Consider the following 17,943-nt stretch of genomic DNA (forward strand, 5'->3'; position numbering starts at 1 on the left):
TTCACCATTATGCTAAAGATTGTAAGCTAGCTTCATGAGTAATGATAGCCGCACAATTCTACATTAAACTGAAAAAGATGTTTTACTCATTATGGAGCCACTAATATAGGATTATCCTCTCACCAGCACAGCAATTTCACATCCTTCCTAGTTCTGCAGCAGTTATGGTAAAAGTACCACAGAACCTTGGTTCAAAGTAAATTTCAGTAATATCTCCCTTCAGTAATATCTCCCTCCACCTGTTGGACTACGACCTGTTGAGACCTGACTGTCTGCGCATGTGCATACGAGCATTCCGTGTGATTTCCAACTTAATTAGTGCAATGTTTAATGATTTTCTATCATAACATTTGCCTTAAATATGTTGAAAAGTTAATGATAAAAGTTTCAAGAAGTGTAATGTTCCATATTACTCCAAATACCATTTTTGATTGTGCACAGTACTAGTTAATCCTCTAATCCAAAATCACAATAACAATATACTGGCAATTCTATCAAGATCCCTAGTAATGTTTGAATTAAAAGCGACAGTTCTCCTTATCTCCACTCCTTCCCAATAACCGCTTTAGATCTCGTCCCGCTTTGGTCCGTCTGATGGAGGATATAGACTTTTTTTTCATATCACTACGACCCTCATAATATTCATCACTCAATTCATCTTCGCTTCCGTTACAATGTAATCGTTTCCAGTTTCTCCAAATGTTCCAGTCCTAGAAAAGTCATTTGTTCTCTGCAATCTGCTAACGCTATGCACGAACTCTGACTTATCGGGTATTTGGCAAACTTTGATGTAACTCAGTTGCAATTCAATCCAAGCTCTACCAGCTCGATTACAACTCTGACATTTACAAGACATTTCATAAAACGAGCATACTGAGATAGTTTTCCAAAATATCGTGAAAATGCATTGAAGGTAAGGAGAAATTACGATTTCCGTCCAAACGCTATAAGGGATCCGAAAATCTGCGTCTAAAAGAATGGACAAGGAAACTCTCATCATCTTTAAAACCTAGTTGGACGTGTACTTGAGGCGCCGCTGCTCGCAAGGCTGCGGACCTCGTTCTGGAAGGAAGAATAGGCTGGGGTGTACTATTTTGTGAACACTGCCTCCTTCAGGCAAATAGCTTCCATCGGTATCCTAAATGTAATACCTTTCTCTGTTTGCTGGACCACGCGAAAGGCAACGCCTAAAGTCACTTTCAATGCTTCAACCATAAAATGGTTCATTTTCCTTGGCGCAATACAATACAATACAAGCAATAAGACAACCATTGCGGAAATACATTGTCCTATGGTTTAAAAATGTATAGGCAATTGGTGGACACATAATACGTTTTCCCATTATTTCTGATGCGAGGTATGACAAAATGTAAATGTTTTGGGCTTTCCTCAGTCTTATTATTCTCATCAATTATTGCATTATGCAGCAGCTACCGCTCCAGCATCAATTTTACAAATATCGGCTTATAACATATACATAAACAAGATGGAAACAAAAATCCGGTGGGATCATCTCCCAACGATTTGTCTTATTATGCTCATGAATGTCATGAAACTTTAATTTAAATTGTGGGTAATTTTAATCAAAAAAATCGATAAAAATGGAAAATTATTAACACATGAAACAGATACACGAGGAATTGGACCTGCATGAAGCATCTAATTTCATGGAGCTTTTTATTATACCAGTGACAAGTTATATGTGCTCTACAACACTCACCATGTTCGTCGAACAGCTCCTTGGCTTTGTACTGTCCGTTGGCGCATATTTAGCGTACTTTTCAATGGTCCCGTGCATCTGTGGACTGAATGGAGTGAAATATATATCCCGTGGTTCGGGCGCCGATCGAATTTTATAACGGTATGTTTCTGAAAGGGATCCATTTCCATGAACCTCAAGTAGACTGGGAAGGAAGTGAGAATCCGGCACGATTTGCAAGTTCACATTCGAATGCCTATATTCCAACTCTCTTCTGCAGCAACTGTCTGCTAAAGTGCAGGCATTCCCAGATGCAGAATGGCTGCCCATTGGGCAAATAACTACAACAAGTACAATTATAACCACCAAAAGAACAAACGAGGTTGCTCCTAGTGTAATTATTATATATAATGATAAGTTCTGCGTGTCTTCTAGGTCGTCACGCGCTTCATTGAAGTCCAGCAAACCCTCCGTATGTTCCTTCACTATTGTCAAAGTAAAGGTGGTGGTAGCGGAGAGAGCGGGATAACCGGTATCTTTCACCTGGATAATCAGCCTTTGTGTGGTGGCGTCGCTATCTTTAATGCGCCGAGCAGTTCTTACCTCTCCTGAGTTATATGAAACTATAAAGAGACCCGGGTCACTGGATTGCATGAGTTGATAAGACAGTTGTGCATTCTTACCGGAATCTGCGTCGGAAGCAAGGACCTTTGTTACCATATATCCCGGGTCTGCAGAACGAGGCACAGGCAGACTGCTGTTGCTTTTTATTGCATTTGCTGTTATCATGGGTGGATTATCGTTCTGATCCAAGACAATCACTTTCACAGCAACGTCACTGGAAAGTGATGTTAATCCGGCATCTTGAGCCCGAACACGAAACTGAAAACCTTTAAGTCGTTCATAATCGAAAGGAGTTTTCGAGTAGATGCTGCCATTATTTGAGTTGATAAAGAGGTAGAAAGACACAGGCACTGACTGTATCTGGTTCTCCAAAATAGAGTAAGAAAGCTGTGAATTTCGGTCAATATCAAGATCCAAGGCTGTTACTGATCCAATGTAGCTGCCTGGTTCATTATTTTCCGCCACATAGGCCGTGTACGAAGGCTGCGTAAAGCGCGGCGCGTTATCATTAATATCTGAGATATTTACTACAATCGTCCGGCTGGTAGATAAAGGTGGGATACCACGGTCTTTGCAAGTTACTGTAATCTTATGATGAGGGGCGCTTTCTCGATCGAGTGCTGCATTTGTAACTAGTCTGTAGGAATTTGCGAAGGAAGATTTAAGATTAAAGTGTATATTGGGTGAGATAGAACAGTCGATGAGTCCATTTTGATTGGAATCCCTGTCTGTCACACTGATCAATGCGATCAACGTTCCACTTGGATCATTTTCACTGACTGTACCGGAAACAGAATTCAGAGTTATATCAGGAGCGTTGTCATTCACATCTGTGATATCCACCCGCACATTGCAGAGTGTGGATAACGATTGCACACTTTTGTCCTTAGCTTGTACATAAATCTGATAAATATTGGTTTCTTCAAAATCCATAATTCCTTTGGTACGTATCTCCCCGGATTTGTGGTTAATCGTAAACATTTCAGTTATCCTTTGTTCATTGTAACTGCTGAAAGAATAAACGATTTCGCCATTTGTGCCCTCGTCCAGGTCAGTCGCGTTAAGTTTAATCACCAAGGAATTTCGTGATACGTTCTCCTTTAGGCTAACAGTATACGCCGATTTCTCGAAAACCGGTGTGTTATCATTAACGTCCAAAACAACAATAGTTACATGAGCCGTACCTGACCTCCCTGGAGTACCGCCATCAAGAGCGGTCAGTAATAAACTGTACACTGGTTGTTTTTCTCGGTCGAGAATATTCTGCAGCACCAGTTCTGGTAACTTCAATTTCCCAAAATTCTGCACGTCCAACGTAAAATGATCATTAGCAGCGAGCTGGTAGTTACGAACAGAATTATTTCTCCCGTCCATATCGTGAGCGCCTTCTAACAGATAACGCGCTCCTGGCACCGTGGTTTCTGAAATTTCCAACCGAATTTCACTTTTCGGAAAATTCGGAGAATTATCGTTTATATCCAATATCTCAACTTCCACACGGTACTGCTCCACAGGACTTTCAACCACCGATTCCACGAGCAATACACAGTTATCACTCTGACCACACAGTTGTTCCCTGTCGATTCTTGCACTTACAAATAAAATTCCATTCTTATTATTTACATCCAAATATTGTTTTGATGCAGCTGATATAATTCTGAACTTACGGCTTGATAGCTCCTCTATGCTCAAACCCAAATCTTTTCCGATTGCTCCGACGAAGGCACCTTGTTCCAGTTCTTCTGGAATGGAGTAGCGAATCTGCCCGGAAACCAGATTCCACACACAAAGCAGAAAGATGGATGATATCGCCGACTTTCCATGCACGCGGAAAATGTTCATTTGTGCCATTACTTCTGTGGGGTGGATCACAAATACCTTAACAATGTTTCTTCTTGAAAGCATCCCGGCCCACATCCGAACCAATTCCTTCAATGTGTTGAATAAGTTGAAGTGTGATCGGATGAAGAGATGGTCCGCTGCGTTCGTACACACGCCGCCATTATTCAGCTTCCTCTCTCGTATATTGGGGGATGGGCGGTGGATCACTAGGTGGTTTTCACCTCCTTATTGGTAGACAGCGACACAAAGAGTCTCAGCCTATAATTGCACTGAGAATGTGGATAAGCTAAATTCCAGTTAAAATGTTAAAATAACAACATTTTTTTTTGCGAGATCGGACAAATAGTTTGAAAGGCAATTAACCGGAAGCATTGAAATACTGGTATTCGAATTACACCAGCATTTATCTAAGGGAGAAGTAAAAAAAAAAACGAATTCTGCCGTATAGATATGTGTGGGTATATGATTAAAGTTAATTGTCCATTGGAACGTAGAAGTTAAATCCTCAATTCGATTTTTACAAGAAACATGTTGAAAATGTCGTGAAATATCCAAACAAACCAAGAAAATTTTTCCATATAATTATTGTGAAATATATAGCATTTATTAAACAATGATCACAATCGCCCATATTCATATCAACGTTGTTCTTCACATTTGATGAAGCTGAACTTATATTTTCTGTACCTTGGAGACCCATTAAATTTTACTGATTTTTTCGACGCTTTGTTTCTTATTGGGTTTGTCGAAACATGTTCATGCAGCTGGCAGTCAATGTGTAAGCAAACGTTTTTGAGGTGTGGAACGCACGAGATAAATAAAGGGTCATGGGTAGGTTCGTATTTATGAATATGCTCTCCATTCTGAAAGAGATCATTTTTGTAAAGATGTTATATATTTTTTAATCTGTTGCCATTGGTAATGCAGGAGGAATTCGATAATCCAGAATCTCGCTCACTTCTAGATTTTTCAACATGCCATATAATTGGGTATTTAACTGAATATAGTAAAACTAAACGTTTAACTAAAATACGAGCAAATTGTACAACTTTGAAGTAGGTTGCATTATTGTACATGCTGCAACTGTCCTTCAAGTAAATGTTTAATGTAATCCCACATTTTGAGTCGAAAACCAGGACGAATCAAACAGTTGTGTATTATAATTTAACGAGTTGAGAATAGTAATAGGATAATACATTAGATTGGACAGAAATCACCAAGGCACAGTGGTGATTTCTGAAAATCTCAAATAACACGTGGAAGTATTTGACGTTTTATTTTCCGAGAAAGAGATATGATATTGCAATACAACTTGAGCTCTAATTCGACATGGATGGGGTACTTCGCAATTATTCAGACAGCTAAGTAGAAAATGGGAGCAATCAACAAATTGATTAAATGCACAAGTAGTAAGATGATGGCGAGGGTAGTGTTGGGTTTAAGTGAAGGATACAGGCAAGCAGAGGCACTTGAATCGGTATAGCAGAACCACGACCAAGAGCCATTGGCAGAAAATAATGGCACAAGACGAAGTGCTGGTGATAAAGCAAATCTGTAATCAATATGAAAAGAATGGAAATCATTGTAAAAATCATCAGGTCATTCATTCTTTTTGAGCATTAAAACTCTCATATTTCCAGATCGATTATTTTTTCAGCGCTGAGATTTTACATCAATTTTTTATGTAAAGTTACTCAGCTCTGAATTAAAATTGGCTGTAAAGATTTGAATCCGGAAACAGTGAATCAGTTTGAAGAAGAGTCTCGATCCGAAACGTCACCCATTCCTTCTCTCCAGATATACTGCCTGGCCTGCTAAATTACTCCAGCACTCTGTGTCTATCTGTAGCTAAAACAATAGTGCACGAATGATGGTTATGATCATCGGCCTTTCAATAATGGGAGAGATCAACATTCGTGTCGAAGCACAGACTAATGCTTTTGCCGCCCATTCAGTCTCCTTGATTGTTTCATCACGTGGATATCCATCATGACTGAAAGCATCCTCCGTGGTCGCAGTAATTTGTTGAATTGGCTGAAAGGAAGAAACATTGCTGCCTCCAAAATATTCCAGGTATAACGCTGAATGTCTGTGCTTTTGAACAAGTCACACCTCCAGTTTAACATTTGTTGCTTCACACTCGAGCAAGCAGTATAATATTCGACGAGCATCTCCAACTTTCGAGGGCATTTTACCCTTTTCATTTCTATCTTAAGAGGAATTTACGCTCTGTGATATCAACGTGCCATTGTATGCAATTGATGAAGAAAAAACATATTGACAGTCAATTTTCTGAGTACAGGGCTGAAGGATCGTGTTGCAGAACTAAATCTATTGAATCTAGTCGAACATGACCAGAAAATCGTATTCATTGAGAACTGAAATATTGTCGCGGTGCGTTGTATTTTAAACAATGGCGTGCTGAAATATTTTGCTCAATGCCACTCCAGCGGTTAGTGTTCAATCATGGTTAACAGCCTAATTCAGCACTAACTTCATAATAAATTTCAGGCCGATTCTGACTTTACATTAAGTTAACGTCACTCAATTTTAGACTGAGTTACTACAATGGTCCAAAAGTTGTTGCGAGGTTTATAGTTTCAGAATTGCCCTTGACTCCGTGATTGAATTTGGTCAAGAATGACTGAAAGACATATCAGCAAAATGCATGGTCGAATAGAACCAGAGGGAAGCTTTCCATTGACATTAAGTATGGAATGTTGGACCTGTTCGACCACATTCGCTTTATTCCAGGTATTTGTTGCTCGACATTCCCAGTTAATGCCCTATGTAGTTAAACATAAAATGCTGGAGTAACTCTGCGGGACAGGCAGCATTTCTGAACAGAAGCAATTGGTTACGTTTAAGGTCGAGACGCTTCTTCAGACTTCAGTCCAGCCCAAACTTCAGTCTCGACCAGAAAAGGCACCCATTCCTTCTCTCCAGAGATGCTGCTTGGCCCGTTGAGTTACTGCAGCATTTTGCGTCTATATTCAGTTTAAGCACGTATCTGCAGTTCCTTCATCCACAATGCCATATGCAGTTAAGTTTAACTCTCTCCCCGTTACGCTTTCCTTCAGATTTGACGCTATTGGCTTACACTTGCGCACTGCACGACCCCATTCACTACACAATAGAATATCTAACTTGATTAAGATTGGTCACACTCAGCGGCAATAGACTTTTTTTACACACAGAATTAACAGTGACACTGCCTAATAGGCGGCTAATAAATATTTCAGACTGCATACGTCTAACCATCGGCCACTGAGCACATATTTAATATTATTGTCATGGTCGTTGACTATTCTCAATTAGAATACTGATGCACCTGCCACATACATTGTCGACCACATTGTTGACCCCACCTACAATATATAAATTCGAATCCTTCAGCACGATAGCCGCTACTGCCATCAATGACAACTTTTTCAATTAATACAATTTAAAGATTATCACAAAATTATAAGATACGATTTTCATTTACCTAAGCTAACAGAAAGAAAGTAATTTGTGAAAAACACATATAATTAATCATAAAGAACATAAACTGCCCTCGCATCACAGGTCAGCAACAACATCCAACAACATTTAAATAGACAATGCAAAACAGAGTAGGTGAATGTAAAGTTTATTTGCGCACCAGAGTTCAAAGATTGTGCTTGCTCAGAGAGCTTGAATCTGCAATAAGATAGATAGATAGATAGATAGATAGATAGATAGATAGATAGATAGACAGATAGACAGATAGATAGATAGATAGATAGATAGATAGACAGATAGATAGATAGATAGATAGATAGATAGATGTATATGCAAATAGGATAAACTTAATTAATATTTAACATAGAAACATAGAACATAGAAACATAGAAATTAGGTGCAGGAGTAGGCCATTCGGCCCTTCGAGCCTGCACCGCCATTCAATATGATCATGGCTGATCATCCAACTCAGTATCCCGTACCTGCCTTCTCTCCATACCCCCTGATCCCCTTAGCCACAAGGGCCACATCTAACTCCCTCTTAAATATAGCCAATGAACTGGCCTCGTCTACCCTCTGTGGCAGAGAGTTCCAGAGATTCACCACTCTATTTAATATTGATGATGTTGAAGATCTTTCATCAGAATAGTGCAGGTTTGATAAGATTGTCAGTGAATGGTTACATACACTTGTGTAACTCACTGTTCAATCTTGCGAATCATAAAATGCCTAGTGAAAAGATGATAAAGTATTCTTCAAATTACTTTAGATTTTCTTTTCCAGGGTGTAAGGGACCAACGAAAGAGTGGTCAGAATGTGGCTGATATTAAAATTAAAGTGGCAAGCAAATGGCAGCATAGCAGAATAATCTACAATATCTACAAAGCCGATTCTGAATTTAATGTGTTTCTCCATTGTGGAATGGATCCTATTGCGCACGCAGCATGAAGATTGCTATATTGGAAGGAGTGAGTGTAAGTTGCCCTATTAGCTGAAATGACCATTTGTACCTGTTGATATTGGCATGTGTAGAATGCATGCGGTCATAGGTGATAGGAGCATAATTAGGCCATTCGGTCCATCAATTATACTCCGCCATTCAATCATGGCTGATCTATCTCTCCTCCTTAACCCCATTCTCTTGCCTTCTCCCCATAACCCCATGACACCCGTACTAATAAAGAGTTAGACTGGAAGACGTTACATCTCCAACGATCGCAAATGAATGTGCCATTCAAAGAGTGATGCGTGCTAAGGGAGATGTATTGTGACGTAAGCAATTACCGACTGAGTAATTTCTTGGTGAGCCTGTGTAGACGTGTCTGGTTGTAACGTCATGCGCAATGAGACAGAGGTAATGGAGAATAATCCATTGACTGTAGAGGATGTTGCGACAAACAGGAGACAATGGCAAAATTATTATCAGAGCAGATAAGATGGAGTAAGAGATACTTGGAACACGGAATGGTGTTCTTGTCGGAAGAAATATGGGAGGAGATGTGGACAAGATCGTGTGAGCATGCATAGGACAGCAACGGACATTATGGTTGTCCACTGGAATCATTGCTGAGACCATCAGCCGGAATCAAGGTAGATTGTGTCAGAACATGGTAGTCAGCTCAACGCCCCATTTGCTATTCATGTCAATTCTCGCGGGAACAGCTGAAGAGATGCAAGTACGTTTTGGGTAATTATGGTGATAAGGACAAATCAACGTCGATGGTGAATAACGCTTCTGGTTTATAGTCCTTCGAATCAATCATGCCAGATCAACAATGGAATAACTCCACATGTGTGTGTTAATGCAATCCCACCATTATTTCAAAAGCATGATAATATGAAGGAAACCGAATTTAATTAACATCTAACATATTAACTTAAATTACCACTTTCTTAACCAAGAAGAAATGTGCAGAGAATTGTGTTGTGTTCCATGTTGGGAACATAGGCAGGACCTACACGGTGAATGGTAGGACTCTGGGTAGTGTTGCAGAGCAGAGGGATCTAGGAATGCAGATGCATGATTCCTTGAAGGTGAAGTCGCAAGTAGATCGCGTCGTCAAAACGGGTTTTCGCAGATCGGCCTTCATCAGCCAGAGTATTGAGTATAGAAGTTGGGAGGTAATTTTGCAATTGTATACGACGTTGGCGAGGCCGCATTCAGAGTATTATCGTCAGTTCTGGACACCGTGTTATGAGAAAGATGTTGTCAAGCTGGAAAGGGTGCAGAAAAGATTTACGAGGATGTTCCCATGAATAGAGGGTCTGAGCTATAGGCAGAGGTTGAGTAGGCTGATTTTCTGTCATAACATTTGCCTTAAATATGTTTAAAAATGAATGGTACAAGTTTCAAGAAGTGTAATGTTCCATAATACTTCAAACACAATTATTGATTGTGCACAGTACTAGTCAACCCGCATAATCCAAAATCACAATAAGAATATACTGAAAAGTCTATCAAGATCCCTTATGATGTTTGAATAAAAATCAACATTTCCCCTTATCTCCACTCCATTTCCCAATAACCGCTTTAGATCTCTGTCCCGCTGTTTGGTCCGTCTGATGGAGTATATGGACTTTTTTTCATATCACTACGACCCTCATAATATTCGTCACTCAATTCATCTTCGCTTCCGTTACAATGTAATCGTTTCCAGTTTCTCCAAATGTTCCAGTCCTAGAAAAGACATATGTTCTCTGCAATCTGTTAACCAAAGCTATACGCTATGCACGAACTCTGGCTTATCGGGTACTTGGCAAACTTTCATGTTGCTCAGTTGCAATTACATCCAAGCTCTACCAGCTCGATTACAACACTGACAATTACACGACATATCATAAAACGGGCATACTGAGATAGTTTTCCAAAATTATCGTGAACATGCTGTGAAGATAAGATGAAATTACGCTTTCTGTCCAAACCCTATAAGGGATCTGAAAATCTGCGTCGAAAAGAATGGACAAGAAGGAAACTCTCATCACCTTTAAAACCTAGTGGGATATGTACTTGAGGCGCCACTGCTCGCAAGGCTGCGGACCTCGTGCTGGAAGGAAGAATAGGCTTGGGTGTCATATTTTGTGAACACTGCCTCCTTCAGGCAAATAGCTTCCATCGGTATCCTACATGTACTACCTTTCTCTGTTTGCTGGACCACGCGAAAGGCAACGCCTAAAGTCACTTTAATTGCTTCAACCATAAAGGGTTCATTTTCCTTGGCGCAATACAATACAATACAAGAAATAAGACAACCATTGCGCAAATACATTGTGCTATGGTTTAAAAATGTATAGGCAATTGGTGGACACATTACATGTTTCCCCGTTATTTCTGATATGACAAAATGCAAATTTTGGGGCTTTCCTCAGTCCCATGATTCTCATCAATTATTGTATTATGCACCAGCTACCGCTCCAGCATCAATTTTGCAAATATCGGCTTCTAACAAATGCATAAACAAGATGGAAATAAAAATCCAGTGGCATCATCTCCCAACGATTCATCCTCATTCTGCTCATGAATGTCATGAAACTTTAACATAAATTGTGGAGTAATTTTAATCAAAAAATCCGATTAAAATGGCAAATTATTAACACACGAAACAAATACACGGGGAATTGGACCTGCATGAATTAAAGTTGGTACATCCAATTTCATTGAGCTTTTTATTATACCAGTGACCAGTTATACGTGCTCTACAACACTCACCACGTTCGACGAACTGCTCCTTGTCTTTGTACTGTCCGTTGGCGCATATTTAGCGTACTTTTCAATGGTCCCGTGAATCTGTGGACTGAATGGGGTGAAATATATATCCCGTGGTTCGGGCGCCGATCGAATTTTATAACGGTATGTTTCTGAAAGGGATCCATTTCCATGAACCTCAAGTAGACTGGGAAGGAAGTGAGAATCCGGCACGATTTGCAAGTTCACATTCGAATGGCTATATTCCAACTCTCTTCTGCAGCAGCTATCTGCTAAAGTGCAGGCATTCCCAGATGCAGAATGGCTGCCCATTGGGCAAATGACTACAACAAGTACAATTATAACCACCAAAAGAACAAACGAGGTTGCTCCTAGTGTAATTATTATATATAATGATAGGTTCTGCGTGTCTTCTAGGTCGTTACGCGCTTCATTGAAGTCCAGCAAACCCTCCGTGTGTTCCTCAACTATTGTCAAAGTAAAGGTGGTGGTAGCGGAGAGAGCGGGATAACCGTTATCTTTCACCTGGATAATCAGCCTTTGTGTGGTGGCGTCGCTATCTTTAATGCGCCGAGCAGTTCTTACCTCTCCTGAGTTATATGAAACTATAAAGAGACCCGGGTCACTGGATTGCATGAGTTGATAAGACAGTTGTGCATTCTTACCGGAATCTGCGTCGGAAGCAAGGACCTTTGTTACCATATATCCCGGGTCTGCAGAACGAGGCACAGGCAGACTGCTGTTGCTTTTTATTGCATTTGCTGTTATCATGGGTGGATTATCGTTCTGATCCAAGACAATCACTTTCACAACAACGTCACTGGAAAGTGATGTTAATCCGGCATCTTGAGCCCGAACGTGAAACTGAAAACCTTTAAGTCGTTCATAATCGAAAGGAGTTTTCGAGTAGATGCTGCCATTATTTGAGTTGATAAAGAGGTAGAAAGACACAGGCACTGACTGTATCTGGTTCTCCAAAATAGAGTAAGAAAGCTGTGAATTTCGGTCGCTATCAAGATCCAAAGCTGTTACTGATCCAATGTAGCTGCCGGGTTCATTATTTTCCGCCACATAGGCCGTGTAGGAAGGCTGCGTAAAGCGCGGCGCGTTATCATTAATATCTGAGATATTTAACACAATCGTCCGGCTGGTAGATAAAAGTGGGATACCACGGTCTTTGCAAGTTACTGTAATCTTATGATGAGGGGCGCTTTCTCGATCGAGTGCTGCATTTGTAACTAGTCTGTAGGAATTTGTGAAGGAAGATTTAAGATTAAAGAGTAGATTGGGTGAGATAGAACAGTCGATGAGTCCATTTTGATTGGAATCCCTGTCTGTCACACTGATCAATGCGATCAACGTTCCACTTGGATCATTTTCACTGACTGTACCGGAAACAGAATTCAAAGTTATATCAGGAGCGTTGTCATTCACATCTGTGATATCCACCCGCACATTGCAGAGTGTGGATAACGATTGCACACTTTTGTCCTTAGCTTGTACATAAATCTGATAAATATTGGTTTCTTCAAAATCCATAATTCCTTTGGTACGTATCTCCCCGGATTTGTGGTTAATCGTAAACATTTCAGTTATCCTTTGTTCATTGTAACTGCTGAAAGAATAAACGATTTCGCCATTTGTGCCCTCGTCCAGGTCAGTCGCGTTAAGTTTAATCACCAAGGAATTTCGTGATACGTTCTCCTTCAGGCTAACAGTATACGCCGATTGCTCGAAAACCGGTGTATTATCATTAATGTCCAAAACAACAATAGTTACATGAGCCGTACCTGACCTCCCTGGAGTACCGCCATCAAGAGCGGTCAGTAATAAACTGTACACTGGTTGTTTTTCTCGGTCGAGAATATTCTGCAGCACCAGTTCTGGTAACTTCAATTTCCCAAAATTCTGCACATCCAACGTAAAATGATCATTAGCAGCGATCTGGTAGTTACGAACAGAATTATTTCTCCCGTCCATATCGTACGCGCCCTCTAGCAGAAAACGCGATCCTGGCATCCTGCTTTCTGAAATTTCCAAACGAATTTCGCTTTTCGGAAAAATTGGAGAATTGTCGTTTATATCCAATATCTCAACTTCCACACGGTACTGCTCCACAGGGTTTTCAACCACCGCTTCCACGAGCAATACACAGTTATCACTCTGACCACACAGCTGTTCCCTGTCGATTCTTGCATTTACAAATAAAATTCCATTCATATTATTTACATCAAGGTATTGTTTTGATGCGGCAGACTTAATTCTGAATTTACGGTTTGATAGCTCCTCTATGCTCAAACCCAAATCTTTTCCGACTGCTCCGACGAAGGCACCTTGTTCCAGTTCTTCTGGAATGGAGTAGCGAATCTGCCCGGAAACCAGATTCCACACACAAAGCAGAAAGATGGATGATATCACCGACTTTCCATGCACGCGGAAAATGCTCCTTTGTGCCATTATTTCTGTGGGGTAGATCACAAATACCTTAGCAATGTTTCTTCTTGAAAGCATCCCGGACCACATCCGAACCAATTCCTTCAATGTGTTGAATAAATTGAAGTGTGATCGGTTGAATAGATGGTCCGCTGCGCTCGTACACACGCCGCCATTATTCAGCTTCCTTTCTCGTATATTGGGGGATGGGCGGTGGATCACTAGGTGGTTTTCACCTCCTTATTGGTAGACAGCGACACAAAGAGTCTCAGCCTATAATTGCACTGAGAATGTGGATAAGCTAAATTCCAGTTAACATATTAAAACACAACGTTTGTTTTTTTGCGAGATCGGCCAAATAGTTTGAAAGGCAATTAACCGAAATTATTGAAACACTAAGGAAGAATCTTAAGTTTAATAAAACAACGAATTCTGCCGTATAGATATGTGTGGGCGAGTGAATACAGTTATTTGTCCATTGGAATGTGGAAGTTAAATCCTCTAGGCGATTTTTACAAGAAACAAGTTGAAAATGTCGTGAGATTTCCAAAGAAACCAAGAAAATATTTCCATATAATTACTGGGAAATATATAGCATTTTTTAAACAATTATCACAATCGCCCATATTCATATCAACGTAATTCTTCCCAATTGATGAGGTTGAACTTATATTTTCTTTATCTTTGAGACCCATTCAATTTTACTGAAATTTTCGACGCTTTGTTTCTTATTGGGTTTGTCGAAACATGTTCATGCAGCTGGCAGTCAATGTGTAAACAAACTTTTTTTGAGATATGCAACGCTTAAGATAAATAAAGGGTTATGGGTAGGTTCGCATTTATGAAAATGCTCTCCATTCTGAAAGAGATCATTTTTGTAAAGTTGTTATCTAATGTTTTATTTGTTGCCATTGGTAATGCAGAAGGAATTCGATAATCCAGAATCTCGCTCATTTCTAGATTTTTCAACATGCCATATTATTTGGTATTTAACTGAATATAGTAAAACTTAAACTATAGTAAAACTAAAAGCTCTAATTAGACATGGATGGGGTACTTCGCAATTATTCAGACAGCTAAGTAGAAAATGGCAGCAAATCAACAAATTGATTAAATGCACAAGCAGTAAGATGATGGCGAGGGTAGTGTCGGGTTTAAGTGAAGGGTACATGCAAGCAAGCACACTTGAATGGGTATATCAGAACCACGACCAAGAGCCATTGGCAGAAATTAATGGCATAAGACGCTGGTGATAAAGCAAATCTGTAATCAATATCAAAAGAATGGAAATCATTGTAAAAATCACCAGGTCATTCATTCTTTTTGAGCATTAAAACTCTCATATTTCGAGAACGATAATTTTTACAGCGCTGAGATATCGCATCGTTTTTTTATGTGAAGTTGCTCAGCTCTGCATTAAAATTGGCAGCAAAGATTTGAATCCGGAAACAGTGAATCAATCTGAAGAAGGGTCTCGACCCGAAACGTCACCCATTTCTTCTCTCCAGAGATACTGCCTGTCCCGCTTAATTACTCCAGCGCTCTGTGTCTATCTGTAGCTAAAACAATAGTGCACGAATTACGGTTATGAACATGGGCCTTTCAATTATGGGAGAGATCAACATTCGTGTCGAAGCACAGACTAATGCTTTTGTCGCCAATCAGTCTACTTGATTGTTTCATCACGTGGATATCCATCATGACTGAAAGCATCCTCGTGATAGCAATAATTTGTTGAATGGGTTGAAAAGAAGAAACTTTGTTGCCTCCTAGATATTCCAATTACAACGCTGAATGTCTGTGCTTTTGAACAATACACATCTCCAGTCAAACATTTATTGCTTCACACTCGAACCAGCAGTATAATATTCGACGAGCACCTCCAACTTTCGAGGGAATTTTACCTTTTATTTTCTGTCTTAAGTTAAATTTACATTCCTTGATATCAACGTGCCATTGTAGCCAAATGATGGAGAAAACAATTATTGACAGACAATTTTCTGAGTACAGGGCTGAAGGATAGTGTTGCATAATTAAATCTATTGAATCTAGTCGAACATGACCATAACATCCTATTAATTGAGAACTGAAATATTGTCGAGGTGCGTTGTATTTTAAACAATGACGTGCTGCAATATTTTGCTCAATGCCACTCAAGCGAAACTTCACCCATTCCTTCTGTCCAGAGATGCCGCTTGGCCCGCTGAGTTACTCCAGCATTTTGCGTCTATCTTCAGTTTAAGCCAATATCAACAGCTCCTTCATCCACAATGCCATATGTAGTTAAGTTTAACTCTCTCCCCGTTACGCTTTCCATCAGATTTGACGCTATTGGCTTACACCTGCGCACTACAGGACCCCATTCACTGCACAATATAACATCTAATTTGATTAAGACTGGTCACACTCAGCGGCAATAGACTTTTTTTTACACAATCAAGTAACAGTGGCGCAGCTAATAAATATTTCAGACGGCAGACGTCTAATCACCGGCCACTGACCACCTATTTAGTATTATTGGCATGGTGGTTGGCTATTCTCAATTAGAATACTGATGCACCTGCCACATACATAGTCGACCACATTGTTGACCCAACCTACAATATATAAATTCTAATCCTTCAGCACGATAGTCGCTACTGCCACCACTGACGACTTTTTCAATGAATAAAAATTAAAGACTATTACAAATATGGTACGATTTTTACTTACCTAAACTAACAGAAAAATAGTAATTAGTGAAAAACACACAATTAATCATAAAGGACATAAACTGCCCTCGCATCACAGGTCAGCAACAACATCCAACAACATTCAAATAGACAATGCAAAACAGAGGAGTTGAATGTAAAGTTCATTTGCGCACCAGAGTTCAAAGATTGGGCTTGCTCGGAGAGCTTAAATCTGCATGAAGATAGATAGATAGATAGATAGATAGATAGATAGATAGATAGATAGATAGATAGATAGATAGATAGATAGATAGATAGATAGATATATAGATAGATAGATAGATAGATAGATAGATAGATAGATAGATAGATAGATGCATATGCAAATAGGATACACTTAATTAATATTTAATATCGATGCTGATGGTGATCTTTCATCAGAATAGTGCAGGTTTGATAGGACCGTCAGTGAATGGTTATATATACTTGTGTAACCCACTGTTCAATCTTGCGAATCATAAAATGCCTAATCAAAAGATGATAAAATATTCTTCAAGTTACTTTAGATTTTCTTTTCCAGGGTGAAAGGGACCAACTAGAGAGTGGTCAGAGAATGGCTGACATTAAAATTACAGAGGCAAGCAAATGGCAGCATAGCAGAATAATCTACCATATCTACAAAGTCGATTCTCAATTTAACGTTTTTCTCCATTGTGGAATGGATCCTATTGCGCACGGAGCATGAAGATTGCTATATTGGAAGGAGTGAGTGTAAGTTGCCCTATTAGCTGAAATGACCATTTGTACATGTTGATATTGGCATGTGTAGAATTCATACGGTCAAAGGTGATAGGAACATAATTAGGCCATTCGGTCCATCAATTCTACTCCGCCATTCAATCATGGCTGATCTATCTCTCCTCCCTAACCCCATTCTCTTGCCTTCTCCCTATAAACACTGACACCCGTACTAATAAAGAGTTAGACTGGAAGACGTTACATCTCCAACGATCGCAAATGAATGTGCCATTCAAAGAGGGATGCGTGCTAAGGGAGATGTATTGTGACGTAAGCAATTACCGACTGAGTAATTTCTTTGTGAGCCTGTGTAGACGTGTCTGGTTGTAACGTCATGCGCAATGAGACAGAGGTAATGGAGAATAATCCATTGACTGTAGAGGATGTTGTGACAAAGAGGAGACAATTGCAAAATTATTATCAGAACAGATAAGATGGAGTAAGAGATACTTGGAACACGGAATGGTGTTCTTGTCGGAAGAAATATGGGAGGAGATGTGGATAAGATTGTGTGAGCATGCATAGGACTGCAACGGACATTATGGTTCTCCACTGGAATCATTGATGAGACCATCAGCCGGAATCAAGGTAGATTGTGTCAGAACATGGTAGCCAGCTCGTCGCCCCATTTGCTATTCAAAGCGTTGATATATATGCCTGATGCGTACGGGGAGGTTGATGTCAATTCT

At 39.8% G+C, this 17,943-nt stretch overlaps 1 protein-coding gene across 1 annotated transcript in view; it reads right to left on the reverse strand.

Moving 5' to 3' along the window:
• The window catches only part of LOC129701362 (uncharacterized), a 227,863-nt gene extending 214,034 nt beyond the window's left edge, over positions 1-13,829 (reverse strand). Inside the window, exons 1-3 of the mRNA XM_055642496.1 lie at positions 11,355-13,829; positions 10,656-10,860; positions 1,721-4,389 (exon numbers count right to left, since the gene is read on the reverse strand). Of these exons, the coding sequence (XP_055498471.1) occupies positions 1,721-4,389; positions 10,656-10,860; positions 11,355-13,808 (5,328 nt within the window). The 5' untranslated portion in view covers positions 13,809-13,829. The remainder of the gene's footprint in view (positions 1-1,720; positions 4,390-10,655; positions 10,861-11,354) is intronic.
• Positions 13,830-17,943: the final 4,114 nt, after the last annotated feature.

The sequence above is a fragment of the Leucoraja erinacea genome, chromosome 11, assembly GCF_028641065.1.
Source record: "Leucoraja erinacea ecotype New England chromosome 11, Leri_hhj_1, whole genome shotgun sequence".
Taxonomy (NCBI): Eukaryota; Metazoa; Chordata; class Chondrichthyes; order Rajiformes; family Rajidae; genus Leucoraja; species Leucoraja erinaceus.